The sequence below is a fragment of the Polypterus senegalus genome, chromosome 14, assembly GCF_016835505.1.
Source record: "Polypterus senegalus isolate Bchr_013 chromosome 14, ASM1683550v1, whole genome shotgun sequence".
Classification (NCBI taxonomy): Eukaryota; Metazoa; Chordata; class Cladistia; order Polypteriformes; family Polypteridae; genus Polypterus; species Polypterus senegalus.
Window position 1 is genome coordinate 100013246 of NC_053167.1, and position 16672 is coordinate 100029917.

The window sequence follows — 16672 nt, forward strand, 5'->3', positions numbered from 1 at the left end:
TCTACCAACAGATGGAAGCCAATGGAGAAAGAGAGCAGACAAATAGTGTAGAAGTAGGGTGTAACATCCCAGTTGAGTGAAAGAGTTTTGAAGTCCTTGTATAGCAACTAGTGGGCGCCCCATGAGCAGAGAATTTAAATGGTCCAACTGAAAGAAAAACAGCCTGAACAAAAATGTGCATGGTGCAGGTGGTGAAGGAAGATCAAATCCATTAAGTGTGGAGAAGAAGGAAGTAATAGAAATGGGTCAGGATATAAATGTGTTGATTAAAGGAGAGACTCAGCCAAAGTCCCCATGAGGTTTCTTAAAAGTTACTAATGGAAAGAATGTCATATAATGAAGAGTAACTGTTTGAGAATGATTTGTGGAGAAACAAATGCAGAAACAAGAAACAGATTCTGCACTTTGAATGAACACTATCTTAAATAAAATCTCTCAATCACTAGGAGACATGGCAGATTGTAAAAAGTAGATAAAAGGAAGACTGAGTCAGAGCATTATCTGCATAAAGATGAAAAAAAAAACACATGAGACTTGCATGATGACTTGTGATTTCCCTTTTTTATTTCGCTCCGTTTAAAACTTTTTACTTTCAAGAAAAGAAAATAATCACAAGACACTTTTGTTATTTTTTTTTTTTTTACAAAGAATTTGATTTTTTTATTCAGTAAAATCACTTCCTTCATTTTGATTTGGATTTTGGTCAAAGTCATATTAACAATTCATTATATCTACATAAAAACACATTCCTTTATTGAAATTGTTTTGGCTTAAACAAGAACACACCTCTGACAGCATCAGGAATCAAGTGAAATAGGAAAACTAGTGAAGAAATTAGTGAAACGCTGGCATCATCAACCATATTTAATTTTGCAAAAATCCACTAAATCTACACAAAGACCCAGATAATTGGCAAAGAGCAGTTGTTCATTAAAACAAAATTACTTAAGTCTTTGTGAAACTTTATTTAGGCAGAGCTCAGCAACAATATCTCACTTGGCTTAGAAATTCAAAAGGAACTGTAAACATGGCATTCATGTTGGCTTTGCCACCACATACACAGGCTTTTCTAAATCCTTCTGACTGGATACTACTGTTTGGCTAATCAGAGCAGCACAAATGAAAGAAAACACACACACTATCAAAATTAAGTTATAATGGAAACGGCGTTCACAACACCACAGCAGTGCTGAGCAACTGAAGAATATAAAACACATTAATGTTGTTTGACATACACAGTATACTAGTTTAGGGCTGTGACTATACATTAAAAGCTTTATTTAATAAGAATGACAACTGCAATATTAATTGCACTTATTTAGCTAAAAACTGATTTATACAAAAGAAACATAATCCCGTTTGGTATGTAAATAGAAAAAACTGAACTTGTACATTGAAGCTTGCCAACTACACCATAACTTGATACAATATTCTGTGGTTAACTTCAGTTCTGCATACACTCCCCCCATAGCAACACTTCTATTATTTATTTATTTTTTTAACCTTTCCTGCACAATGCTACCCACAGACTGCCAGGACCGTGTGCAAAACATGATATCAAGAAGGAAGCCTCACATTACACAATGCTGGCGAGCTGCACAGGCTCGAAGGCAGATCTTGCAATGGGGTCTGGAATTGTCGGCTCCAGAGCCACTGATGCCTGGGAGACGGTTTTAATTGCAAGTTTCCAGAGCTGCTTATTGTGGAAGACACTGGCTTCCTTGAAGGCACCTTTGCAAAGCAAACAAACAGAGTTGCAGTAAATACAGTGCAGCACGTTACTTCGACTTTGGCTTAAATTCAAAGCAGCATCTCATTACATTTGAAAGCACATTTTATCAGTACCTTTTTGCTTGAGGAGGAAAAAAGATGAAAATGAAAAGCAGAACACACAATAAAATGATAAGAATGAAGATATTACATCAGCTTTTTAGTGCTGTCACTACTCATCTATTTCAGTATTAAGACAAGGCATTAAATCTGGCCTCTCATTACCAAGTAAATGCATGTGATGCAGAAACAATGAAGGCCTTTTTCACATGTGGTATTAGTGGTATCGTCTTTTAAAAGATTTTCAAACTATACAAACACTGAGAGATGGGAAATGAATTTCATTATAATAAAATCAAGGGCACTTCTTTGGTCAAGGGTGCAAATGCTGAACAGACATCATTTCTGTGAATAATCCTCAGTGTCTTTCTCCAGCACTAATTCAGGCTTCTCCGTTGTCAGGAAGGTCTCCCATATTGCAAGACACTGAAACAAATAAAATGACAAAAAATTATGAGTAGACATCAAGAGTTCTCTCGAAGACTTAGGTAGTCTCAACAGGCTACATTTTTGTTGAGATGCCATAGATTTAGGATTAGTTAAGAGAGGAGCTACAAGACATTTTGGATAGAAAAACAAGTCTTCCACTGGAAAATTGTACATGACAATCCATCAGAGGGAGAACATCTTTGTTACTTGATTTCACTGAGTTGTAAAGTCAACCTGATCTCTCACGTTAATTTGTTCAAGTTAAAAAAATAAGAATAATAATAAAGAGATTACCTAGACAAGGCACTTGTGGCTCTCATTATGTTCAGAACAAGTATGCATTATTCTCCTTGCACACACCTTTGATTACTTTTTGTGATAACCGAAGAACAAATCAACAGTGTCTAAACACTTCTCTCAGTTCTTGAAACAGAAAAGCCCATGTACAGAATTAAGCGGGCAGGTGTTAATGTCACAATACGTTAAGTTCAAAAATTACCATTGCATGTGGATGCAGCCTTACTGCATTTCGAAATGTGCTTCCAGTAAAGCAATTAATAGAAAAAGTAAGAATACTTTGGTCAAAATTATGAACAGCGACTTTCTACCTCAACTACATTCTAGTCCTGTGTACAGCCTACCCCATGTTATGCCTGGGTTGTCTGCAGCTAGCGTTACCGTCCTTGAAACTGAGACATCTAGAGCCGTGACCGAGGATGGACTGGGCAATGAAGACACAAAAAAACAAAAGTGTCTGTGCTTTTATCCCAAAAGTGTGTCCCAAAATCAAATAAAGTGCAGTGCACTCTTTCATCAAATGAAATCAATAAATGACCCACAGTAAAAACAGTGATCAAGTAAAGGTTAAAAAATAAATATTCCTTAAATAGGTTAAAGCAAGACTATAACAAAGGTTCCCTTTGTAAAAACCATCGTGAGCCACAGTGAATCCTTCTAAAATCAATGTCCCTTCTGCTCACCCTTAATGGACTGCTCAATAAGGAAAGACATCATCCGGCAAACACAGTCTGTCTTCAACGACACATGATATTCTATATGGTGTTCTACACAAGGCTCTATTCTGAGTCCGGTGCTCTTTTCGGTCTACGTGCTTCCGTTAGGTCAGATTATCTCAGGGCATAACGTGAGCTACCACAGCTATGCTGATGACCCGCAGCTGTATTTATCAATAGCACCTGATGACCCCGACTCTGTTGTTTCACTAACACAATGTCTTGCTTGTGTTTCTGAATGGATGAGTAGTAATTTTCTCAAGCTAAATAAAGAGAAAACTGACATTTTAGTGATTGGCAATAATGGAAATAATGAGATTATTAGAAATAAACTTGATGCATTAGGATTAAAAGTCAAGACGGAGGTAAAGAATTTAGGGGTAATTATTAACTCTGACCTGAATTTTAAATCACATAATCATCAGATCACTAGGAAAGCATTTTTTCACTTAAGAAATAGAGCACAAGTTAGACCTCTTATAACACTGCAAGATGCTGAGAAATTAGTTCACGCTTTTGTTTTCAGTCGGCTAGATTACTGTAACGCACTCCTCTCAGGACTACCCAAAAAGACATCAATCAGTTGCAACGAATGCAGAATGCAGCTGCTAGAATCCTAACTAGGAAAAGAAAATCAGAGCACATTTCTCCAGTTTTGATGTCACTACACAGGTTACCCGTGTCATTCACAATTGGCTTTAAAATGCTGCTTATGATTTACAAAGCCTTAAATAATCTTGCTTCATCGTATATTTCAGAATGTCTGACACCTTATATTCCAAACCATAACCTTAGATCTTCAAAGGCTTAGAATTCCAAGAGCTAAACTTAAAAGGCCAGAAGTCCACGTGACTGTCATCATCAAGTCCTTCCATGAGAATCCTGAATACAATGAGGACTGATCATTTATGTTAGGTAGAATGCCTAGAGGGGTTTGGTGGTCTCATGGCCTGGAACCCCTGCAGATTTTATTTTTTCTCCAGCCATCTGGAGTTTTTTTTGTTTTTTCTGTCCTTCCTGCCCATCGGACCTTACTTTTATTCAATGTTAATTAGTGTTTTCTTATTTTAATTCTTACTTTGTCTTTTTTTCTCTTTCTTCATCATGTAAAGCACTTTGAGCTACATTATTTGTATAAAAATGCGCTATATAAATAAAGGTTGTTGTTCTTAATTAGCTTGTTCCTTGCTGCCATGGAGACCCCAAAAGCCCTGCTTCTCTCCCCCGCTGCTATTGCTCAGCCTCCAGCAGGAACCCACTTGGAGCAGTTGGTGGCTCCTGCTCTCTGGGTGCCTAAAAGGAGCAAAATTGCCCTATGAGTGCTGTCTGCTTGCTCCCTACGGGGTGTCATTCCTGGCCCTGCCACAATCCTGCCTCTCCTCTTTCTTCTTTCTCTTCAACCTCTGTGATTCTTTGTCCTTTTCTATTTTCTTTACAATCTCCCTTTCAAAATCCTTTTCTCTTACCCTTAGGCTCCTTTCTATGCAAGCAGGTGCCTGAATGAAGTCATAATGAGGAAACCATATGAACTGCTCAAGTCCGCAAATGAATGCAGGTCCTGCCATTCTCCCCACCAATACACCACCCTGCCATATTCACCAATGCCCATCTGAAGCATGACTACACTGTTTTTATTTAAAACTAGCATATTGACATGGACCCCTTACTCACTTTCTTTTATATACCAGTGCCATATACCACCTTGGCAAGTCTAAAGCATTTATAGTTTGTGCATTTTTACTTGGAGCAGACATACAAACCACCAGTAGATTGCAGTAAGCTTCAAACTGAGAAATAAGCAGTGTAGAATATTGCCGAAAAGCACATTCTGTGTGGCATGTTGGTCAGTAATGCAAGTAAGAATTTCACAATATTCTGTCAATCTGGCAATACTCCAACTCCTACAACTGCTATTCTTTACAACAGTAAAATTCAGTTATTAGCCCAGGAGTTTACAAGCAAGCAAGCCATAAAAACAAAAAAAACAAAAAAAAAGCTAAAAAAAAAACTTTATGGACTTGAAGACACGATTCCACCCAAAGGTTGTCTTTAAGACTGGTGTTACCCATTTTTATCTACCATTCACAAACAATACTAGGGACTTGTAAATGGTTTTCTTTTACTGCAGTCATTCACCTGGAATGTGTCACTTCAAAAGAAGCTTACATAGAATCCATTTGTGTTTGTTCAGTTTGTTTTTTTTCCACAATAATTTCATTTTCATGGCAGTATAGCTTTTAGCTAAGTGAGCTCCATACTTTAATCCCCAAGGATATTACTGGCTTGCTCTACTTCATACTGCTCCATGGTATGAATATCATATAATCAAGGTGCCAAAATAATTGACAACTATTCTACATTGTACTCGTCCAAATAAAGTAAAAAATGGCTTGATAGATACTAAATTAGTATTTTAGTTACTGGACAGAAGACTGCATTTTTGCATCATGCACAAATATACAAAACAAAAGATATTAGACATTAGAAACACATTAACACCCAACATGGACCCTACTTATTCCAGGTCAGTGTCACATAAACCTTAAAATTGCTCCAGGGGTGCTGTAAAATTGCTGACCCTGCCCTCTGACCTCCCAAAGGTCACAAAAAACGACGATTTCCCCTTACGGATTAATAAAATGTACCAAATACCAGATACATAAAGTGCAGCCTATCCTAGAAACACTGGACACAAATTAGGAGCCAGCGCTAGACAGACAGACAGACAGTACATCACTGGGCATGAACCCACATTCACTCATACAAGCCAATCTAAAGTCACCCATTAACCTAAACTGGGAATTCATTTCAATTCAATCTTTGTATCCATACGTGGCTCACAGATAACACTTATGTAAGATTTAGAAATGCCAAAAACATACATTTGATTTCAGTCTGTAACAGCCGGTTATGCTGTGGTTTCTATTACACACCTGAAAGAAAGAGACAATATATGCGAAAACATCATCGCACAAATGCAATATTATTTGAAAACGAACAGCATCCGATCAGCTGTAAAAGTATGGCATTTCTAAATGTTTGCTTTTTTCAGTCTGATTCTCTCAGTCAGACTGTATATTTGTCTCTTATTCAGTGCACGCAAGAACATGAAGGTGGCCAGATGCTGTATGCTACAACATGCTGGCGGTGATCAACGCACATTTTAAAAAAAGAAAGAGACAAATATATATGACGTTTTGAAGAAATAATTTTATGACACGATTTACCTTTATTTATTTACTTACTTCCTAAAGCCTAAAGTCACAAGTAGTGTGCAGAGGGCATGCTAAAAATGTGTGTATTGCCATAAAATGTGCCTGCTGACACTTTAGTATGCAAGCAATGGTATGTGCATTCTTGCTCTGATGTAGAAGGGAGCTGAGTTTACCTCTGTTACAGCACGTCTATGTGAAAAGAGCAGTGTCAGATACGGGGGTGGGGTGTGTTTGGGCTCGTGAATGCAGCCGAGATAATAAAACTGACTAATAAAAAATAAAAATAAAAAAGCTAACCTTTACAAGTATCATAAATGACACCGGCTGTTACAGACTGAAATCAAATGTATGTTTTTATTCTAAAATAGTAAGACTAAGAGCAGTTTGCTTCTCAAAACAGAGTGGTGCAGGATCGAACTCGCGACCTTTTGATTCCCAGTCGGTAGCGGATTCTATTGCGCCACAAAGGCAGTCATAATAAACAGGTGTCAATGTCACATGTTAAGGCGGCTTTTTGTTTCTGCAGTTATATTCTTGAATAAAAGCGCAATTGTTGTGTTATATTTGTACCTTCTGTGAAAGTATTTATTTGATATTTGGACTTCAGGCTTCATACATTATATAGTTTATGCCTATATTTTGTCATCTACTACTAGAATATAAAAAACGTTTCTGTTTTAACAATGTGTTTACACAGATTACTGTAGAAACGGAACAGACATGAAATGCGTGTGTTCCAAACAACGATCTATTATTTCCACTCTAAAACTCCACTTCACTCCCAGAAAATCAATCAAGGCATGAGCTGGGAGAAGTTTGTGCACGTTCTAAGTCGGTGGGAGGATGGAATAGCCGGCTTCTTGCAGCCTGAGTTTATCAGCACATTTAGATGACAAAAGACGCTGGTGGAGAGCTGTGAACGATTTTAAGAAGCGATTTAAGGTGGGACGGATCTATGAGTTTTTTCGTAGGCTCTGGTAATTCTAGTGTTAAATATGTTTAATTAAATAAGAAATTATGTAAAGTATACATAAAGCAAGCATTTAAGCATACAAGTTGCACGTGTATATAAAATAACATTGGCATCCAAGTTATGTATGCATTTTCCCATCTTTCTTTTGTGCTTTCAGCTGTAAGAGATGTCCACTCATTCAATATTACAGCCTTCTTGCCATGAAAGACAGGATGTGCTGTTATGGCTAGTTTATTTTGTGTAGCACTCTTCACTGGGTAGCGCTGAGAGCGCTTGCACAAACATAAATTGAAAATTCAGTAACAGTTGTGAAAGAAAAATTAACTGCTTGCAAGCTACTAAGGGTTAATACCTGACAAAGCTGTTTTGCTATAATGGCAGGTTATTCACACAGGCGTCTGTCATAAGACAGGGTGCAGTAAGCTGACCAAAGACAATTTCCAGTTTCTTGGGAACACATCTATTTGACACAGGAAAGATGACCTTTCCTTCTTTAGGGTCTATCTGATCAGTGAAAAAATAAGAACAGATGTCCCATTAGCGTACTAAAACAAAATGCTTAAGTAAATGATATTATGTTTATTTTTAAGAAATAAGGGGAAGGGGGAGGAAGAAGAAATTATAAAAAGCCAATAGAAAAAAATGTAACTGATCTTCTGCCTTGCAAAGTAGAATCCACGTATTCATCTGTGACTGAATAAAAATCAAATTGATTGAACTTGTCCTGTCTTCCTCGGGGGAGTTTTTTTACTTCCACACAGTAAACATACAGCACATGAACACTTAATCTACATTGAACGCACAGTAAAACAGAATGGAACAGAACAGAATGCCATTCAATGTCATTGCACAGATATACAATGAAATGGTGGTGTGTCTCCTGAATAGTACATACAATATAATAAAAACAAAATGTTCAACAGATTCAACACGTGCTCTGCATTTTAAACTACACAATACAGGTAGTCCCCAGGTTACGGACATCCGACCTACGACTTACGAACGGGGCCACAGCTGTGATGCATGCGCTTCAGTAACTGCTGCTCCATCATCTTTGCCCTGGGGACACTGCAAGCGGTGGCTGGATGGAGACGATTTCGCTGCTCGCGCAGTGTAGTGTCCCTCGGGTGGCTCCCAGCGGCAAGCGGTTTCACTGCCCGCCCACCACACACGGCTGCCCTGTTCGTTCTTGGTGGGCGGCTGATAATGCTGCAAGTGGTGACTTGGTTGTGGCTGAACGGAGGACATTGAGAGTGAATGGGGCGGCGGGGGTAGCATTGAAGTGTACCTCGGATGGCTGCCTGTTGAATGGGGGCGGTCTTGCACGATTCACTACCCGCCTTTGGCCACACCGTGTTCGTTCTCAGTCGGCGGACACTGCAGGCAGCATACTGTAGTGAAGGTGACTGTGAGGTGGGCTGGTGATGAACCGCCCGTCGCCACCCCCATTCATTCTCAATAGCAAGCCTGCTTGAACTGTTACGTACATAGCAGGAAGTTGTCTCTTGTCAGTACATCAAATGTGCCGACGACAGGTGCCTTCCTGCTGTGATAGTGTGTACGGTGCTGTGCAGAAGAGCTCATCTTAACCTTTTGTCTTCACCCTTCAAGAATGTCTATGAAACACAAATCTGATGCAAGTGCTGGTGATACAGTAAAGAAGAGAAAAACCAATCACCATGGAAAATAAAGTAGAAATAATTAAAAGGTCAGAGAGAGGAGAAACTCCATCATTCATTGGCAGAGCACTTGGTTACAGTCAGTCAATAATAGCATTTATTAAAACAATGTACCTGTTCCGACTTACATACAAATTCAACTTAAGTACAAACCTAAAGTCCCTATCTCGTATGTAACCCGGGGACTGCCTTTACATTAATATAAATCAATAAAACCACATTTAGGGTGGATACATATAAACAGTAATAGTAACAACATCCAACTAGTAAATAGTGGAGTAGTTCCATTTTATGGTGATTGCAATGAGTCTCTGAGATTTTGCACTTCTGTCCCATTGTTGCCATGGGTGACAGTGAAAGACAATAAGATCGAAAGCACTTAGACGCAGTAAACAGTTATTTAACAAAATGTGGTTCTCTGATAGCGCTCGGGTACAAGCTTTTCAGTAGTCTGGAAATGTGCATCTTAATAGAACTATAACAACTTCCAGAGGCATCAGAGTAAAAAGATGGAGGCCTGGGTGAGATGGGCCCCTAATCATTTGATTTGTTTAGCCCTTTGTAAACTCTGAGCTCTGTATGTGTCCTCTAGAGATGGTAACTGGGTGTTGGTAGTTTTTTGTGCTGATTTGATGATTCTTTGAAGAGCCTTTTTGTCAACCATGGAGCAACTAGCATTCCACAGCAGTACACCAACAACAGCCCACCAACAGCAGCTTGGACAAGCTAGCATTCCTGAGCATCCTTCTTCACCAGAGAAATTGTGTTAACAGACAATTTACAGTCTTGGGAGGTGTGTAAGCCACGGAATTTAAAGCTAGGCACTCTTCTCCACTATATCTCCTCTGATGTATAGAGGAGCAGGTTCCTCTTCCTGCCTCTAGAAGCTGAAAATCAGCTGCTTTATTTTGGAGGTGTGGAGTGCCAAGTTTGTAGACCTCATCCCTTTGGGCAAACCATTACATATTAGACCTACCACAGTAGTGTCATCTCCAAACTTGACGAATGTATTTTGGGCTATGTATTGGTGCACAATTGTGGGTATAGAAGGAATAAAGAAGAGGACTTGGGACGCAGCCCCATGGTGCTCCAGTGTTGAGTGTCAGGGAGTGGTGGGTCCCCAGCCTAACAGTTTGTGGTTGGTTGGTTTGTTTCAACATGAACATGTTATTATAAAGATCACTAGAAATGAGATATGGACAAGTGACAACATATGAGAGGAAAGCAAAAACTGTAGTCAATAGCACTACTGAACAAAATAAACCTGGCAGGTGTTTGGGGCTCTGCGCTCAGTTAAAACAGGCATGGTCCATAGACCATCACTGTTCTGTTCAATCCTGTGTCAACATAACGACAAATTCAGATAAGTAAATGAAGGTTTAGGCCATTTAATCTATTATCAGGGTTGCTTTAAGGGTAATGTGAGGAAAACCTCTGAATGATTCTTTTGTGTATCTGCTTTCATATTGTATTAAAAACTTTCACTTGTATGCTTATAGTGATAATGTTCTGGAAAAAAAACAACTTTTACGGTTTAAAAGAAAACTTTGCCTTATAACATTTTAGTGAATATAATAAGAACTTGCCTATTTACACTGCTCACTGCATAACAGGTCAGAACCAGTTAAAAGATTAACTTTGAGTCATCTGAATTGACACATTAACCACAGACTGGAGGTTGCAGGACAAAAAAGAAAAATTTTACCCTAAGCCACGGCCACAGATGGAATGCTGATTGGCACAAGTTTTTAAGAATATAGGTTTAGCCCAGCCACTGTTGGTTTGAAGGCATGAGGCCATAACATGCAAAGGCAGCTAGCCCCTAAACTACAACTCCCTTTTGGTTCAAAAAGTAGAGTAAATAATAATAATAAGAAGGTCATAAACAGCGGGCATACCAGCAACTTGTCTCGCGTTCTCTCTCTCTTTCCCTCTGCTTTCACTAAGTTCACATGGAGACCATGCTGAATCAAAGACCTGTCAGCTCAGAAGTGCAACACAAGATTGAAAGAGCCACCATACAGTATATATAGTGACATGGAGCGACTAGACATCTACCAAGAACAGCTGCTGTCCATCCAGGTTATACTGCAATGAACTGTCACATCCACTGCTTTGCTTCTGCTTTTGGCCCATTAAGAACTGTAGTTTAGAGAATGCTATTCTACATTGAGTGAATAAACGTTTGAACCTGCTTATTTACTTCACCTTAAACTCTTTCTAATAAATCACCAAGGGTTAAGAGATAAAGGAAGTCAGGAAGTTTTTTAACCACAGATGCAGTCAACTCTAGTTAATCCTGATGGTGACTCCAATTTTCCAAAGTTACTCAGGTTTACACAGAAAGCCCTAAGGTGAGGATAGGGTCACAAAAAAAAGAGGTGGGGGTTCAAATTTAATGTTTTTCTTTTGATCACCTCTTCAAGGTTTAGTCAGGTTATCTTACAAAGAAGCACGTTGTGCCAGGGCATAAGTTTTGGTTCGGACATGGTGCTTTTAAGTTTGTGTCATACGAGAGGCAGTAAGGTATGACAACTTTACAAAGATTGACTTAACCCAACTCCAGTCAGAGTTTCAAACATGACTAACAATGTTTAGAAGAGTGTTTATAAAAAAAAAAAAAAAAAAAAAAATATGAGAGTCACAAATATAAAGTCAGTCGATCAAAAGGCAAATTGGAACAGAGGTGGCAAAGAAAAAGCAAATCCAGAACTAGATAATACAAGAATACAAGTTGTATGATAATGGGAAGATGGCTGGTGGTTAAGATGTGGGAAGATTGGAGAACTTGAGAGGACAGGAATCACATTCACTTTACATATACTGTATAAAATAAACACCATTATAGTGGTGCCAAGCACTGGATTCAACAAATAGGCAATGTGATAGAAAACATCACCACCAATGTTGGAGCTCAGTGAGGGAGAGACATATGGCAACAGACCTTAAAGTAAGGTGAGCAGCTAAAGTGAAAAGCCTGAGCAAATAGCATAAAAAAAGAACTTTGCTTAAGATGGAATGGGTGTGAGGCTGGGTTGCCACACTCCATATGGAGGACAAACCCCAGTATTACATGTTGAAAGAAAAAGTATGTGAATCGTTTGGAATGACCTGGTCATAAAATGTGATTCGATTTTCTTCTAAGTCATATGCATAGACAAACACAATATGTTTAACTACTAACATACAATTACAATCTTTCATGTCTTTTTGAAACACACCCATTAAACACTTACAGTGTGCTGTGGAAAAGTAAGTGAACCCTTGGATTTAATTACTGGTTGGACCTTAACAAGCGCATCCCAGTAACTGCAGATCAGACCTGCACAACATTCAGGAGGAATTTTGGACCATTCTTCCTTATTGAACTGCTTCAGCTCAGTCATAATCTTAAGATGTCTGGTTTGAATGGCTCTCTTGTGGGCATTTCACAACATCTCTATTGGGTTAAGGACTGGGGATCCTACAGCCCACTTGAAAAAGCTGATTTTTTTTATATTGAAGCCATTCTGTAGATTTACCATCAATGTTCTACATCACCCAATATTTGCCAAGCTTCAATATGCAGACTGCCATCTTGATATTAACCTGCAGGATACTTTAATAAAGTTCATGTTCCCCTCAATGATGGCAAGCTGGCTAGGCTCTGAGACAGAACAGCAGCCCCAAATCATGATGCTCCCTCCACTGCACCATTCAAAGTCAAAGCGAACTTTATTGTCATCTCAACCATATACAAGTATACCGATAGACGAAATTGTGAAGCTCAGGGTCCACAGTGTAACAACATGAAGTACAAATAAAAAATTAAAATTAAATTAAAATTAGAATGAAAATTTAAATTTAAAATTAAAGTTAAGATTTAAAATTAAAACACAAACAAGACAAGACAATGTGCAAAGACAAGACAAAGAAGTAGCAGCAATACTGACGTGTAGTAAGCAATATGAACATTGATGCAATGTATGGTATTATGCAATCTAGATATATAAATATAGTCAATAAGTATGTAATATAATAAAAATAGTAGATAATACAGAAATTATCAGTGTATTATGTTTTCATGTTACATGGTGCTCTTTTTTTTTTTACACCATATGTACTGCTGCATATTCCTCACCTTAGTTTCATCAGTCAGCAATTCTTTATCATAGATCTTCTGAGATCTGTTCTTTGTGAGTGCCACTTCTCATCAGCAGATGCTGCTTGTGAATAGCAAATTCAAAATTTTTGAATCTTTTCTAATCGGTCAAAGCAGCTCTAAACCAGACCTCCAATCTCATTTAGTTGGTTAGACTCCAGTTAACTTTTGTAGAAGTCATTAGCCTAGGGTTTCACATACTTTTATTTAACCTATAACTGTGAATGTTTGAATGCTGTAATCAATATGTAAAAGTACAATACAATAACTTGTTAATAGGATTGTGTTTCTTCATAATTGTGACATACTCAAACAAAAAAAAAACAAAAAACAATAGTGACTATATATATAAAAATGGGAATAGCTACAGTGGTGTGAAAAACTATTTGCCCCTTCCTGATTTCTTATTCTTTTGCATGTTTGTCACACAAAATGTTTCTGATCATCAAACACATTTAACCATTAGTCAAATATAACACAAGTAAACACAAAATGCAGTTTTTAAATGATGGTTTTTATTATTTAGGGAGAAAAAAAAATCCAAACCTACATGGCCCTGTGTGAAAAAGTAATTGCCCCTAAACCTAATAACTGGTTGGGCCACCCTTAGCAGCAATAACTGCAATCAAGCGGAAAAATAACTTGCAATGAGTCTTTTACAAAGTTCTGGAGGAATTTTGGCCCACTCATCTTTGCAGAATTGTTGTAATTCAGCTTTATTTGAGGTGGGAGTGACCAATGAAGGCTATCCTTTTTAAGGTCATGCCATAGCATCTCAATTGGATTCAGGTCAGGACTTTGACTAGGCCACTCCAAAGTCTTCATTTTGATTTTCTTCAGCCATTCAGAGGTGGATTTGCTGGTGTGTTTTGGGTCATTGTCCTGTTGCAGCACCCAAGATCGCTTCAGCTTGAGTGTTCGGAACAGATGGCGGACATTCTCCTTCAGGATTTTTGGTAGACAGTAGAATTCATGGTTCCATCTATCACAGCAAGCCTTCCAGGTCCTGAAGCAGCTAAAAAACAACCCCAGACCATCACACTACCACCACCATATTTTACTGTTGGTATGATGTTCTTTTCTGAAATGCTGTGTTCCTTTTACGCCAGATGTATTGTGGGTTCGCCTCCCGGGACATTTGCCTTGAGGAAAGCACAAAAGTTCAACTTTTGTCTCATCAGTCCACTGAAGACTGGCTGTTACATTCTGAATCAGCTATAGTAATCCAAAAGCTCTTTCATCATTAAGTGTTTCTTCGACTACTGTTTCTGACAATCTGCTGTCCATTTATTGTTTATGTTCTTTTATAAAAGTATGCTTTTATGCTTAACAGTGGTTTGCTTGGAAATCTGCCATGCAGGCTATTTTGCCCAGTCTCTTTCTTATGGTGGAGTCATGAACACTAAAGACCTTAATTGAGGCAAGTGAGGTCCTGCAGTTCTTTAAGCGTTGTCCTGGGGTCTTTGTGACCTCTCGGATGAGTCGTCTCTCGCTCTTGGGGTAATTTTGGTGGCTGGCCACTCCTGGGAAGGTTCACCACTGTTCCATGTTTTTGCCATTTGTGGATAATGGCTCTCACTGTGGTTCGCTGGAGTCCCAAAGCTTTAGAAATGGCTTTATAACCTTTACCAGACTGATAGATCTCAATTACTTCTGTTCTCATTTGTTCCTGAATTTCTTTGGATCTTGGCATGATGTCTAGCTTTTGAGGTGCTTTTGGTCTACTTCTCTGTGTCAGGCAGCTCCTATTTAAGTGATTTCTTGATTGAAACAGGTGTGGCAGTAATCAGGCTACGGAAATTGAACTCAGGTGTGATACACCACAGTTAGGTTATTTTTAACAAGGGGGCAATTACTTTTTCACACAGGGCCAAGTAGGTTTGGATTTTTTCTCCTAAATAATAAAAACCATCATTTAAAAACTGCATTTTGTGTTTACTTGTGTTATATTTGACTAATGGTTAAATGTGTTTGATGATCAGAAACATTTTGTGTGACAAACATGCAAAAGAATAAGAAATCAGGAAGGGGGCAAATAGTTTTTCACACCACTGTATACAAGAAAACAAAGATCAGAGTATATTTTATGACAAATTCATAAAGAAATGTGGTTATTTACAGTTTGCATACTTTTTCTTGCCACTTCTTGCAGTGTCCACCAGTGGACTTCAATAAAACTACAGTCCATATACTGTAGAACATAAAAAACATATTGAGACTCTCACACCTACAAAGTACTGGAACCATTTTTCTTTCCTTTTTTGTAGTAGTACAGTAGAATTAAACTCAGAAGTTGCAAAATGTAAGCAGATGTGTGATACCTCTGAACCTTGAATCACTTCAAATTTCCTCTTGCTAAACACGCTGTCTTAGCTCCAACAGTTTCTTCATACACCCTAAAATTTTATAATGGCTTTTATTTTCAGTATCAAACAAAGTGGGGAAAAATGTGCATTAATGAGTGTGCCTTGACTTTGATAAAAGCTTTTCAGAGCTTTGTGTGATCTTTCGGTTTACAGTTCACGCTAACAAACATTTGCACTGACAATTACACTGCATAGCTTTATACTTGGGAGTGACCAATCTGCAAGGCTATCACTGATGCTAATGCACCCAGGTCAGAATACAAAAGGCTGAAGAAATTGAAAAAAGTTGTTATGCTAGTTTTTCATTATTGAGTCACCTAACACAACCTCTTTTTGGGGCTTGTACAGATTCTAGTAATTTGCTGATTTCTTTGCAAACTGCAGTAGAATTGACCTAATTGACATTTGCTAACTGATTAATACTGTCATAAGCTATAATCCAGCTAGTGGAAAGAGCTAAAGCTCAGTCTAACATTGTAACCAAAGCTTAAAACCATTTAGTATTACCAAATGAATAAAACTCCACCAATAACTCTCAACACCGTGCTGTCCATCACTGCAGTCTACCTGTCATCCCTGCTTACCCCTCATTATCCTACCAGACAGCAGAGATGCCCTGACACCAGCATTCTCGTTATACAATTTTTGATACAGAAGCTTTCTGTTTTGTGACTTTGAGTTTCTGAAGGTCTCTCCTTAAGTGGTAATGCTGCTGCTTTTCAGTAAGGAGACTGTGGAAGATTGTGGGTTCGCCTCCCAGTTCCTCCCTGTGTGGATAGCGCTTTGAGTACTGAGGAAAACACTATATAAATGTAATGAATTGTTATTATTATTAAAGGGAATCTGTTAAAGCATCATGACGTCCCCTGAAGACTGGCTGTTACATTCTGAATCAGCTATAGTAATCTACTTTATTTAATAAGTGGCTCTTTCATCTAAGTGTTTCTTCTCGACTACTGTTTCTGACAATTTGCTGTCCATTTATTGTTTATGTTCTTTATAAAAGTTATGCTTTTGTAATTATCA

At 38.3% G+C, this 16672-nt stretch overlaps 1 protein-coding gene across 2 annotated transcripts in view; it reads right to left on the bottom strand.

Moving 5' to 3' along the window:
* Nucleotides 1-628: 628 nt before the first annotated feature.
* snx7 (sorting nexin 7) overlaps nucleotides 629-16672 on the bottom strand; it is a 156756-nt gene continuing 140712 nt past the window's right edge. For both annotated transcript variants that reach the window (XM_039734726.1, XM_039734725.1), the window contains one exon: nucleotides 629-2256. In XM_039734726.1, coding sequence (XP_039590660.1) covers nucleotides 2170-2256 — 87 coding nt within the window. In that variant the 3' untranslated portion in view covers nucleotides 629-2169. The remainder of the gene's footprint in view (nucleotides 2257-16672) is intronic.